The 14,544-nt window shown below is 46.5% G+C and overlaps 1 protein-coding gene across 1 annotated transcript in view; it reads left to right on the top strand.

The window, feature by feature from the left end:
- LOC138259682 (cytochrome P450 2G1-like) overlaps positions 1-14,544 on the top strand; it is an 855,404-nt gene that overhangs the window by 375,666 nt on the left and 465,194 nt on the right. The window contains exon 4 of the mRNA XM_069207565.1: positions 6,482-6,642. Coding sequence (XP_069063666.1) covers positions 6,482-6,642 — 161 coding nt within the window. The remainder of the gene's footprint in view (positions 1-6,481; positions 6,643-14,544) is intronic.

Genomic DNA, 14,544 nt, shown 5'->3' with positions numbered 1-14,544 from the left:
TCGCGCCAGAGCAGGGCTGGGGGATCCCTGAACCAGTGTAGACTGGCTTATGCAGAGATGGGCACTATCTGTGCCCATCAAAGCATTTCCAGAGGCTGGGGGAGGCTACTCCTCCCCAGCCCTGACACATATTTCCAAATGGAGAGGGTGTAACACCCTCTCTCAGAGGAAGTCCTTTGTTCTGCCTTCCTGGGCCAGGCCTGCCTGGACCCCAGGAGGGCAGAAACCTGTCCGAGGGGTTGGCAGCAGCAGCAGCTGCAGTGGAGACCCCGGAAAGGCAGTTTGGCATTACCCGGGTTCTGTGCTAGAGACCCGGGGGATCATGGAAATGTCTCCCCAATGCCAGAATGGCATTGGGATGACAATTCCATGATCTTAGACATGTTACATGGCCATGTTCGGAGTTACCATTGTGACGCTATACATAGGTAGTGACCTATGTATAGTGCACGCATATAATGGTGTCCCCGCACTCACAAAGTCCGGGGAATTTGCCCTGAACGATGTGGGGACACCCTGGCTAGTGCCAGGGTGCCCACACACTAAGTAACTTTGCACCCAACCTTCACCAGGTGAAGGTTAGACATATAGGTGACTTATAAGTTACTTAAGTGCAGTGGTAAATGGCTGTGAAATAACGTGGACGTTATTTCACTCAGGCTGCACTGGCAGGCCTGTGTAAGAATAGTCAGATCTCCCTATGAGTGGCAAAAGAAATGCTGCAGCCCATAGGGATCTCCTGGAACCCCAATACCCTGGGTACCTCAGTACCATATACTAGGGAATTATATGGGTGTACCAGTATGCCAATGTGAATTGGTAAATTTAGTCACTAGCCAGTTAGTGACAAATTTGGAAAGCAGAGAGAGCATAACCACTGAGGTTCTAGTTAGCAGAGCCTCAGTGAGACAGTTAGGCATCACACAGGGAACACATACATATAGGCCACAAACTTATGAGCACTGGGGTCCTGGCTAGCAGGGTCCCAGTGACACATAACAAACATACTGACAACATAGGGTTTTCACTATGAGCACTGGGCCCTGGCTAGCAGGATCCCAGTGAGACAGTGAAAACACCCTGACATATACTCACAAACAGGCCAAAAGTGGGGGTAACAAGGCTAGAAAGAGGCTACTTTCTCACAGGATCCTATCCACGAGTTTCTCCAACTCCTCCGTGCTGAAGGCAGGGGCTCTTTCCCCAGACACACAAGCCATTGTCTCTTCCAGACTGAGGTCACAGCAGCACTTGTAGTGTAGGTCCTCTCCTGTCGAAGATCAGGAATCGAGTGATTGAACAGAGAGAAAATGGCAGTCACGTCCGCGGCAGTGCGTACCGTCGCCGCCAACGTACATCGTCATTGGCTCCTGGGACCCATAGGGTCCAATGTTAACCAATGCAGAATTGCACAGCGGTCTTCAACCGCCTACCTCGACGGTGTAGAACGCCAGCGCAGTTACCTCATATCCCCTTGTCCCACCTTACAGGTCAGGCAGCCGACATTTCAGGGGCCCACATGGCTTTATTTTTGACTGCGTCACACATACCTAGGCCTTGCCTAACCACTCATAAAGGCAAATTTCGATTTATGAATATTTTCAGAGTAAGGTGTGTTTACGTACCTCAGAGTTGGTTGACTCTCTTCTCGCTGCTCTCCTCCATAGGCACTGTCCGCTGGGGCATGTGAGGAGATGGCGGCATCGTCCGGTGTACAGACCGCTGGTGGACCTATCGACAATGGAGGAAAGACATGTGATCATCACCTACAGGCTTGATCGTGCCACAATCCAGGAACTGTGTGCCCAGTTGGAGCCAGACCTGATGTCAGCTATCCGCCATCCCACAGGAATCCCCACTCAAGTGCAGGTGCTGTCAGTACTCCATTTCCTAGCATGTGGGTAATTTCAAACAACAGTGGCCATAGCATCAGGGATGTCCCAGCCTATGTTTTCCAGCGTGTTGTCCAGAGTGTTGTCTGCCCTGCTGAAACACATGCGGAGCTACATCGTTTTCCCTCAGGTGGAGGATTTGCCTACAGTGAAAGGCGACTTCTATGACCTGGGACATATCCCCAACATCATAGGTGCCATTGATGGGACACATGTGGCGTTGGTCCCCCCACGCAGGAGTGAATAGGTGTACAGAAACCGGAAGAGTTACCATTCGATGAATGTGCAGATGGTGTGTTTGGCAGACCAGCACGTCTCCCATGTTAATGCAAAATTCCCTGGCTCAGTGCATGACGCTTACATCCTGCAGAATAGCAGCATCCCTTATGTGATGGGGCAACTCCAGAGGCACCGGGTGTGGCTATTAGGTGAGCACCTGGACCCAAATCAGTGGGAATAGTTGTCTGGGTCTGTGGATGTCCCTATGAGTCAGTGTGTGTCTAACAGTTGTCCCTCGCTGTTTGCAGGTGACTCTTGTTACCCTAATCTGTCATGGCTACTGACCACAGTGAGGAATCGCAGGACAAGGGCAGAGGAACGCTTCAATGAGGCCCATGGGCGAACTAGGAGGATTATAGAGCGGACCTTCGGCCTCCTGAAGCAAAGGTTCTGGTGCCTCCATATGACAGGTGGTTCCCTATTCTACTCACCAAAGAAGGTGTGCCAGATCATCGTGGCCTGCTGTATGTTTCACAACTTGGCTTTGCGATGCCAGGTGCCTTTTCTGCAGGAGGATGGTCCAGATGGAGGTGTTGTGGCAGCTGTGGAGCCTGTGGACAGTGAAGACGAGGAAGCAGAAGAAGAGGACATCGACAGCAGGAACACGATGATCCTGCAATACTTCCAGTGAGACACAGGTAAGAAGACAACACTGCCTGATACATCAGATTTTAATCTACTACCTCTCTACTGTCTGTCATTTTCACCCAGTGTATGGTCACTCAGATGTCACTTTCCCTTACGATTTCACAGATGTGGGTCCCACAGTGTGACATCTGCTTTGTTTCCTCATGGACTAGAGCTGTGTGACATAGGTATGTTGACATTACATTTGAAAGAGCATTTTGCCACTGTAATTGCTAATACACTATTTCGAAATCACAGAAAGACTCCTGGTTGTTTTGTGCTTTAAGGGTGTTTATTTAAGTGCTCAATATTGGAGGGGGTTGTAAAATGGTGAGGGGTGATGGTGGAGGAATGTCCATGGCAGAGTCCAGTCTATTAGACTCACAGGTGCATTGTCCAAAGGGGCATAGGAAGTGGAGCTGGGGCAGTTTAACGATGGACAGGGTGACAAGGTGGGACAAAAGGATGACAATCAGGGTGGTCTCATTTCTTGGCAGGGGTCTTGGCATCGTTCTCTGTCTTTGTCCTGGATCTCAGGGACTGCTTTCGGGGTGGTTCTCCCTCTGCAGGGGGTGGGGTGCTGGTGTGGTGGTCCTGTGGCGGTGCCTCCTGTTCACCAGCGCCGGCAGAGGTGGTGGGCAGTTCATCGTCCAGGCTAGTGTCAGGGGCACCTTGTTGTGCCACAGTGTCCCTCCTGGTGTTGACGAGTTCCTTCAGCACCCCTACAATGGTGCTCAGGGTGGAATTGATGGATTTGAGTTCCTCCCTGAAGCCCAAATACTGTTCCTCCTGCAGCCGCTGGGTCTCCTGAAACTTGTAAAGTACCGTTGCCATCGTCTCCTGGGAATGGTGGTAGGCTCCCATGATATTGGAGAGGGCCTCATGGAGAGTGGGTTCCCTGGGCCTGTCCTCCCCCTGTCGCACAGCAGCCCTCCCAGTTCCCCTGTGTTCCTGGGCCTTTGTCCCCTGAACTGTGTGCCCACTACCACTGCCCCCATGTCCCTGTTGTTGTTGGGGTGGTGGGTTATCCTGGGTTCCCTGTAGTGGTGGACACACTTCTGCTTGACTTGTACTGGAGACAGAGATATGGGCCCGCTGGGTGGGTGCTGTGCTGTTGTTTCCAAAGGGGGCAAGCTCTGTAGTGCCCTGTGCCAGTGTGAGGGGAACCGACTGTCCAGAGGTCCCAGATGGGCCGCGCTGGTAGTCTAGATCCAGTTGGACAGAGCTGCTGTCATCAATGTGGGCCTCTTCTGTGGGTGGAATGGACATATCTGGACCCTCCTGTCCGGTGAGGTTGGGTACGGGTCCTTCAGGGGTGTAAAGGCATGATTATTGCATCTGTATGTGCCATGGTGTGCAATGGGTGGGTGACCGTGTACCCCAGTGCTTGCATTCCTGTGTAGGACCTTGTGTGATGATGGTTTAGGGGGGTGTATGGGTATGTGCAGTGGCCATGCTTTGGTGATGGGTGTCCATGCTTTGGTGTTGCATGCAGGGCTTGGTGTTGGGATGGGTGGTTTGTGATATTGGGACATGTGTGAGGAGTAGGAGTGATGGGGGTGAGGGCGAGGGTGGGGGTATGTGATGGCATGCTGGTAGGGTGGGGGATGTAATAGTAAAGATTTGACTTACCAGAGTCCATTCCTCCAGCTACTCCTGCGAGGCCCTCAGGATGCAGAATAGCCAAGACCTGCTCCTCCCATGTTGTTAGTTGTGGGGGAGGAGATGGGGGTCCGCCGCCAGTCCTCTGTACCGCAAGGTAGTGTCTTGAGACTGCTTTCGGGGTGGTTCTCCCTCTGCAGGGGGTGGGGTGCTGGTGTGGTGGTCCTGTGGCAGTGCCTCCTGTTCACCAGCGCCGGCAGAGGTGGTGGGCAGTTCATCGTCCAGGCTAGTGTCAGGGGCACCTTGTTGTGCCACAGTGTCCCTCCTGGTGTTGACGAGTTCCTTCAGCACCCCTACAATGGTGCTCAGGGTGGAATTGATGGATTTGAGTTCCTCCCTGAAGCCCAAATACTGTTCCTCCTGCAGCCGCTGGGTCTCCTGAAACTTGTCCAGTACCGTTGCCATCGTCTCCTGGGAATGGTGGTAGGCTCCCATGATGTTGGAGAGGGCCTCGTGGAGAGTGGGTTCCCTGGGCCTGTCCTCCCCCTGTCGCACAGCAGCCCTCCCAGTCCCCCTGTGTTCCTGGGCCTTTGTCCCCTGAACTGTGTGCCCACTACCACTGCCCCCATGTCCCTGTTGTTGTTGGGGTGGTGGGTTATCCTGGGTTCCCTGTATATAACACCATCACTTTGTTCACAATATTCACTTTCACCATGTTTATCAATATATGAGCACATATTGCTATGCATTCTTTAATGAGAAATATTGTATGTTGGGGTTTTTAGATGACATTAATTGAGTTTGTAAAAGAAATAAAAAACTTAAATTAATCCAAGGAGACTGGATGCATTGAATATGATAATTTTAAATAATTTACAGTGGAATTCTAGGTTTACTTTCCCCTTGTTTGACCACGTATCATTATTATTGTTTATTTACCCAGGTCAAAGGGTTAGTGGGTTTTGCCTCAATTTCTTTATCCTGAAATATTGTGGCCATTTGGCTTTCCTTGTGCACTGTTGCATTATATTTGACGTTGGTTATGCCTAATTTTGGTGCCCTATCCTTGATATATTATGCATACTCTTAAAACGTTGTAGCTTGCCCTCTATAAAAGTGGCCTATCTTCAATTTATACTGTAGTGTGGCCATTTTTGACAACATGTGGGTTATCCCTGGCATAATAATGGGCTACCTTTAACAACTTTTAGGCGTTCTTGGTTGATTATCAAATGGACATACTAGTTGCCCAGGTTTAACAAATATTGGATATTTTTGAGAACATTATGGCTATCCCTAGAATATTTTTGGCTCATCCTCAAAATATTGTGGGCAGAGTTGACATTACTCGGCATATCCCTGTAAACAGTGCTATCATGGTCACAGTACATCTTTAAAAATACGACCAAATCAAAATTTAGATTTTCTTTATAAACGTTTGCCAGAAGATTTCCCACCAAAGATATATTAGTGCAAACAGTAGGAGTAAGATTGTTTAAATAGTGGGTTTGCAGAAAGCAGCATAGCTGCATTTAATGAAAAAATATATTCTGTGTGGAGAAAATATTGATTTGGGAATAAAAGGGCCAATACACTGAAACCCTGAACCTTATGAGGATCATTGTCTTCCTGAATGGAATAAGCCGTCGCATACGTTCAGTGGTACCCGGTGTAAATTTATTAAAGTCATATATTTCCAAGTTTAATGACTCAGATCTTGGCGCAAAAGGATACATCATCAAAAATCCAAACATAAGATTCTGTCTGCTTTTTTAATTAGCCTCAAAAAGAGAGCAGAGGAATGAAGAACGCTACTTATAATAACATCTGTAAGAAATGGGTGAGGACCATTTCGTTTTTTTTCCTTTCCTACTGGTTCATGTTTGATAAAGTAACTACATTCACTCTCCACATATTATGAGATTCTGCTGCTTCTACTGCTTCAATCACATGTATTTCTTGTCTTTTCTACACTGCAATGCATCTCTGCAAGTCTGTGCCTTTGTAACTCATCTTATTATCCAACGTACAGAAAATTCTGTGTTTTGGTTTCAATTGATTTTTTTTATTTCTTCTTTCAGAGTCACCATTTAACCCTCAACTAATTTTCAACTTGGCGGTCTCAAATGTCATCTGCTCCATTGTCTTCCATACTCGATTTGAATATGATAATCCAAAGATTCAGCATTTGCTCCACTTATTCAATGAAGTCTTTGAGATCCTGAGTTCAGGATCAGTACAGGTAAGAGCCCCTCTCTAAAAAATCAAAACTTGGTTTGGGCATCTTTTGTGACTTGATGCTAGGCCATCCACTAGGAGGGTTTTTGTTTTTGTTTTTTGTTTTCCATTACAACAAAATATGGTAGTAAAGAGCATATAAAGTGTGATATACAACAATAAATTTTCAAATGAACCAGAAAGTATAAAGAAGCCCAAATTGGAAGCTCTTGGCCATAGAAAGATTTTTTTTTTTTTTAGTACATCTACACCAATTGTAACTAGCTGCCACCATTAGGCAAAAAATATTTTCATGGGTTGGTGCTCTGCAATTGACCTACCCTTTAGTATAGGGGAATGTAATGCAATTCAAATGCATATGATGACATCAGCAACAAGGTTACCCATGGGAGTGCTGCTTTATAGTATGTCTCAAATTCAAGAACACTAAGGCCTTCCACCTCAGTGGGCAGGTACAATTGACAAAATAATTTAATGTCTGCCATTTCCCCAAATCAAGTCACCTAACATTCTCTCAAGCTCTTGAAAAAAGAGGTTTGTAAATATCACCGGCAAAGTGGAGAAGTAGTACAGCAGTTGGAGTAGAAGAATCCTTCTATGCACCACAACTCCAAGCAGAAATGAGGGAGGTTGCTTTTCCAAAAGCCTGAAGAGGGTCTTGCATTTGCTAAAGCCCGAAACAGGTTACATGAAATTATGTTCAGGTGCTGTCTGGAAAAAGCCACTCATTTATATCTTATTGATTGTAGGGAGATTTTGAAGTCCCCCAGTAAATAATTCATCAGTTGTTTATGCTATGAGATCCATTAAAGGGGAAAATATATGACTTTGTTTTGTTCGTGGTTAAGCCAGATACTCTGCCAAAGTCCTCAAGTGCCTGTAGGGTCACTGGAAGACGAATCTGCACATCCCAGATGAACAGTAACAAATCATTTGAGTATAGCGAGATGATGGGAGTTTATCTCTGTAGGTTTAGACCAATATGACCACCCTACTGTCTCATATGTCTAGCAAAGCCTCCATCACCAAAGACAATACCAATTGGGACAAGGGGCATCCTTGTCTAGACCAACAATAAATTGTAATTAGGTGAGATGTCAGTTAGAAATTGTAATACGGGATGTAGGGGCCCTACACAAGAGTCTAACCAATAAGAGGACTGTATGACCAAATCCCACATCTTTCAGGACATGAAAAAAATAGTTCCAATCAAATGAGCGGGTGCCTTTCCTAGTGCATTAGCTTGCTTACAAGTGTTTGGTCTAAAACATGGAAAAGCCTACATAGATTAGTGAAAGTATTATGCTTTGGAAGAAAACTACTCTGGTCAGTGTGGATAAAATGCAGTAAAACTAATGGCAGTCTATCAAAAAGGACTTTAGCCAAAATCTTGTGTCCAAATTTAGTATGGATCGGGGGGCAATAAGAGGGCAGGTTTAATCAGTCCTTCCCAGTTATGGTAACATCATGATGATTGCCTCTTTAGTGATGAGGGAAGCATGTCTATGTCATGGGCTGCAAAATACAATTAGAGCAAATGGGGCACCTGTATTGATTGATAGGCTCTGCAAAATTTCACAAGTAGGTAGTCAATACCAGATAGCTTACCAGTAGCTAAGTCATTTACTGCTTCATTCATTTTGATTAATGAGGGTGTAAGCTGCGAGGTAGAGGAATCATCTCTGTTCAAATTAAGATAACATTAGAATAGTGAGTTGTATATAGCGTCCATGTTGCTCTCAAGCAAGTATCATATCCATGGTACATAGCCTTTCATAATAAGAAGCAAACCTCAAGTTAATAGCCAACCGAGACCCCAGAATGTGTATCCAAAGGTGTCTAGTCACTAATATGGGTGTATGGGAAGTTGTGGATGAGATAGCCAGGCTTACACCTTATCTCCCTCTGAATGTACCAAGATTACATATTTGTTATAGTCTGGAGGAATCAATCTGACATGAGTCTTTGAGTGTAAGTGCCATTTGTTAAGAAGAGCAGTGCCATTGAGTGAGCAAGGAAGCTGTTGTTCAGTCTCTAAGGTTCGTAACGGCATGTGAAGTGTTTTACGAATCCCTGCAGAAGTTCTCATACAAGTAACTCTGATATAGACCTTGAAGAATTCACAATTGTGGTTGTGTCATTAATGGAGCCTGAATTCACATACAAAAGGCAGGGGTTGCCATGCCAATAGAATGCTTTGAGACAGTGTCTTGTAAGTCTGAATTTAGAAAACATTAAGTGGGAATGATGTCAATTTGTGCTCCACTCTAACATCAACAACAGTAGCTTGTGATCATATACCATTTAGCAAAATATGCAACATCATGGACCAAGTTGGGTATTTGCCACATGGCAAAAAACAGGGTATGCATGTGTATAGAGCACAGAGTATTTCCTGATAGTGAGATAAACTTCCCTTCAAAGTTCTACCAACGCCCAATTTGTTAACCAATTAGCGAGGGCCTCTGTTGTCTTTCAGGTCTGGGCCTCGGGCAATGGGGAATGTGAACTGTTGAGGTCAAATTCAGGGACCGTGTTGAACTTCCCCACTAAGAGAAGAGGCTTGTGATCAACTGATGCCACCACAATGGACTTAAAGTCGAAAAAGCAATCTGATCTGACTTTGATTTGGGGCATACAGGTCTAACACATGAAGTTCCCTACTATCAAGCAAAGGTGAGACAGAAACATATCTAACCTAGGGATCAGTCCTTTGTATAACCTGGACAAATGGAACACCAAGTTTCACCCATAACAAGATGCCTCTTGCAGATGCTGAATATATGGTGCAAATTATTTAGCCTTTCCATCTGTGCCTGAGCTTCAAACTTTTGGGTTTGTTTAAATGGATGTCTGGAAAAATTGCAAAGTGAATCCCACTCCATCTTATGAACAAATTTACGCAGGGTCACTGGAGTTATGCAATTTTGCAGCCCCAGCGATTTTCACATCAATATAGTTTTGCTGCATTTGCCGCATAATCCATTTTCTGCTGCATAATCTGTGGATTTCAGCAAAAAAAGTGTTCAATAAAAATGTAGCGAGTCATGTTGCAGCGAAGTGAAAGGCCCTTTGTTAAGGTCAACTGGTCTCCTTTCTGTTGATTAATGCTATATTTGAGTCTTAAGCTGATACTAATAATTTACCAAATACATACATAATTTGCCTTTTCATGTCTCATAATTTACTCAACCCTGCAGCATAATTTGTCCCTCTCCTGCCACATAATTCAGTGGCACTGAATATGCCTGGTATCTCTTGGCAGAGTGGCCTAGTCCTTGGGCATTCAAAGTTGGGAAATTGTATATAGTCTTAAAACGGTTCGTGTCAGGAAACACCTAAAACTGCAAGTGTCAGGTTATTGTGAGTGACCAAACATTGGCTTGGTTTACATATTGTAGGAAAGTACCATCTTGCCTGGCATGTCACCCCCATTTATACATGTATGTCAGTTTGTTTTTGCCTGTCTCACTGGGATCCTGCTAGCCAGGACCCCAGTGCTCATAGTTTGTGGCCTGAATGTGTATACCTGTGTAGTGACTAACTGTGTCACTGAGGCTCTGCTAATCAGAACCTCAGTGCTTATGCTCTCTCTGCCTTTAAATCTGTCACTTTAGGCTAGTGACCACTTTTACCAATTTCAATTGGCACACTGGAACACCCTTATAATTCCCTAGTATATGGTACCTAGGTAGCCAGGGTATTGGGGTTCCAGGAGATCCCTATGGGTTGCAGCATTTCTTTTGTCACCCATAGGGAGCTCAGACAAACCTTTACACAGGACTGCCATTGCAGCCTGAGTGAATAGTCACTGCACTTAATTAACCTATAAGTCACCTATATGTCTAACCTTCACTTGATGAAGGTTAGGTGCAATGTTACCAAGTGTGAGGACACCCTTGCACTAGCAAAGGTGCCCCCACATATTTCAGGGCCATTTCCCCGGACTTTGTGAGTGCAAGAACACCATTACACACGTGCACTACATGTAGGTCAATACCTACATGTAGCTTCACAATGGTAACTCCGAACATGGCCATGTAACATGTCTAAGATCATGGAATGGTCCCCCCATGCCAAATCTGGTATTGGGGAGCCAATTCCATGCATCCCGGGGCTCCACTATGGACCCTGGGTACTGCCAAACCAGCTCTCTGGGGTTTCTCTGCAGCTACCGCTGCTGCCACCCCACAGACAGGGTTCTGCCCTCCTGCGGGCTGGGCAGCCCAGTCCCAGGAAGGCAGAACAAAGAATTACCTCTGAGAGAGGGTGTTGCACCCTCTCCCTTTCGAAATAGGTGTTAAATGCTTGACAGGGGTATCCTCTCCCAGCCTCTGAAAATGCTTTGAAGGGCATAGATGGTGCCCTCCTTGCATAAGCCAGTCTACACCGGTTCAGGGAACCCCCAGCCCCTGCTCTGGCATTAAACTGGACAAAGGAAAAGGGAGTGACCACTCCCCTGACCTGCACCTCCCAAGGGGAGGTGCCCAGAGCTCCTCCAGTTTGTCCCAGACCTCTGCCATCTTGTTTCCAGAGGTGTGAGGGCACTCTGGAGACCTCTGAGTGGCCAGTGCCTGCAGGTGATGTCAGAGACTCCTCCTGATAGGTGCTTACCTGACTAGGTGGCCAATCCTCCTCTGAGGCCTATTTAGGTTCTCTCCAGTGGGCTTTTCCTCAGATACCGACTTGCAAGAAGTCACCACAGTTCCTCTGCACCTCTCTCTTCGACTTCTGCCAAGGATCGACCGCTGACTGCTCCAGGACACCTGCAGAACTGCAACAAAGTAGTAAGAAGACTACCAACAACATTGTAGCGCCTTATCCTGCCGGCTTCCTCAACTGTTTCCTGGTGGTGCATGCTCTGGGGGCTGCCTGCCTTCACCCTGCACTGGAAGCCACGAAGAAATCTCCTGTGGGTCGACGGAATCTTCCCCCTACTTCAGCAGGCACAAAACTTCAGCTTCACCAGTATTCTGGGACCCCTCTCAACCTGATGAGCATGGCCCCTGGAACACAGGTAGTGGACCCAAGTGACCCAGACTGTCAAGTGGTCCAACTTTCTGAATTTGGAGGAGGTATGTCCTTGCTTCCCCTCCCCAGACAGTAATCCTGCGCTCCACGTGTTTGGCAGCTACAAAGGCTTCTGTGCACATTTCCAAGAAATCCTGCAAACACACAGCCAAGCCTAGGTCCACAGCACTCCGTCCTGCGATGCTGAGCTCCCTGAGTTGATCTCCAGTGTCGTGGGACCTCCTTTCGCAGTATTGAGATGACCACTGTGTTCAGTCTTCTTGAACCCATGTTCAAGGACCTCTGCGGTGTTTCCTGCTTGTGCATGGGATCTCTGCATTGCTGAGGGCCCTCTCTGTCTCCTCTCCCAAGTGGCGACATCTTGTCCTTCCTGGGCCTGGGCAGCACCCTTTTTCTCCAACCGCAACTCTTGCAGCTAGCAAGGCTTGTTTGTGGTATTTTGCCAAGGAAACAACTCTGCATCCTCCAGCACACCGTGGGATATCTTCTGCACAAAGGAGAAGTTCCTACCTCCTTTCGTTGTTGTAGAATCTTCAGCTTCTTCCATCTAGAGGCAGCAATTTTGCACCTTCATCTGGGGTTTAGTAGGCTTCTGCCCCCCCTGGACACTTTAGTGACTCTTGGACTTGGTCCCCTTCCTTTGCAGGTCTTCAGGTCCAGGAATCCGTCTTCAGTGCTTTGCAGTCTATTGTGGTATTTGCAAAATCCTTTATCACGACTTTAGTGTGTTTCTAGGGAAATAGTAATACCTTACTCCTAATTTCCAGGGTCTTGGGGTGGGGTATCTTGGACACCCTTAGTGTTTTCTTACACTCCCAGTGACCCTCTACACACTACACTAGCCTAGGGGTCCATTTGTGGTTCGCATTCCACTTTCTTAGTATATGGTTTGTGTTGCCCCTAGGCCTATTGCATCCTATTGTATTCTATAGTGTTTGCACTACTTTCTGACTCTTTTACTTACCTGATTTGGTTTGTTGTGTAATTGTGTGTATTTTACTTACCTCCTAAGGGAGTATATCCTCTGAGATATTTTTGGCACATTGTCACTAAAATAAAGTACCTTTACTTTTAGTGACTCTGAGTATTGTCATTCTCATGATATAGTACCTATATGATATAGCATGAGCTTTGCATGTCTCCTAGTTCAGCCTTGGCTGCTCTGCTATAGCTACCTCTATCAGTCTAAGCTGCTAGAACACTACTACTCTACTAATAAGGTATACCTGGACAAGGTGTAAGTACCATTGAGACCCACTGCAAGCCAGGCTAGCGTCCTACACATATGGATATGAATGGAAAAAGACCACTCATGGTAACAGAAGATATCTGTCTAATAAAAGGTGGGCCCCCTACTGTCAGTGCTCCTGAAACATAAAAAAAGAGGTAAACAACAACAACAAAAACTCTCCTTCCAGGTTTAAAATTACCACATGCCCAGACTTTATCAACTTGTTGTGCATGTGTGAGAGTATGTGGCATGGCTGACATGGCTGTCAGGGTAAAGCCTGGACTTAATTTACATGATGAGAGAAGTCAATAACAGAATCAGGTTATGCTGAAAAAGATAGAAGCTAATTAAATGTTAGAGGACCAAAGTGGAAGTGAAGTGAGAAGGCACCCCTTTTTCATGGGAGTTATCTCCCTTTTAGAGTGGAATTAGACAGTTTTGACTGCCCCTCACCACCCGGGTGTTCCTGGCAGTGACAGGCAGTGAGTGTACCCATCTAAATTAGGTGGTTGGGCATAGAAGTCAGACTCTGTTGGTGGGGGATTCACCTTGGTTGAGATGGAATCGTTTCTGCATAGGTTACACCAAAGATCTACCCGCTTCTAAATTTGGTGGGTAAATCATCACAATCGTGGTACGGAAACTCTGTTGTCTTTACAATGGAGTATCCTTGACACAGATGTATAAATTACCCCCTTAGTCATCAACATATGGTCCCAGATATCTGACCTCCCTCCAATCTGGGAAGGCCCCTGAAAAGAAATATTACACATATATAATGCATCTACAGTCTGTGGAGTAATTCATGGGAGATTATTGAGATTGTAGAATAAGGGATCCACCCAGCTGGGTTCACTAGCTAAATCTGCAGTGTCAGGGGAAGGATATGTAGACCTCAACCTCCTATAAAGATCTGCTAGTTCAAAGTCAGTTTTTACTGTGTTATCAAGGGATGGGGAGTGAGAGTGTAAGGGGGAAGAAGATAGCATTCATGACCTCAAATGTTCACAGACAGTGAATCCAAATACTCTCTGTCAGCCTCTGAGAGGCATCAGTCATCAGTGGCAGGGCCTGGCATCTCACTCAACTGCTCCTTGCCTCTTGGCCCCGCTGCACCTTATTCAACTCCATCTGTTGAATCGTGACAGTCTCTGTGCTGGCCTGGATAGAGCCAGTGACCGTGTTTGGCTTTCAGTGTACCAGGTGGTTTGACTGGAGCTACCCTGTCTGGAGGTGTGGGACTGTGTGGGGGCTCTTCCGACCTGTGGCGGGTAGCATACCCCTAGAGTTCTAATCACTGCCCAACCCCCTTCTTTGAGAGGAACACCTTCATGTGGTTCGGGTCTACTCGAGCCCTCTCACAAGTGGTCAGGAGACCATTTGTGATGTAGGCAGGACTTGCTAATGGAGGCAGTGATCAAATCTCACCCTGGAGTATCCATACGACCTAGATCAAGCTTATGTTCTGCACCAATGTCCTGGGAGTTGTGTAGTCCTATGTGGATTGGCATCTATTGGGACATGGCTGTCCACCACACTGCTCCCATCTGAAGTAGCAGGTCTCATCGTAGCCTGAGTCAGATTGTGCTCCTTCCCATTATATTGGAGGAAGCTTTGCGCTAACATGGGACTCCCTTCCAGACT

Source organism: Pleurodeles waltl, chromosome 9 (assembly GCF_031143425.1).
Source record: "Pleurodeles waltl isolate 20211129_DDA chromosome 9, aPleWal1.hap1.20221129, whole genome shotgun sequence".
Classification (NCBI taxonomy): Eukaryota; Metazoa; Chordata; class Amphibia; order Caudata; family Salamandridae; genus Pleurodeles; species Pleurodeles waltl.
Note: the sequence above shows the minus strand (reverse complement) of the source record. Positions and strands in the feature narration are given on the sequence as shown.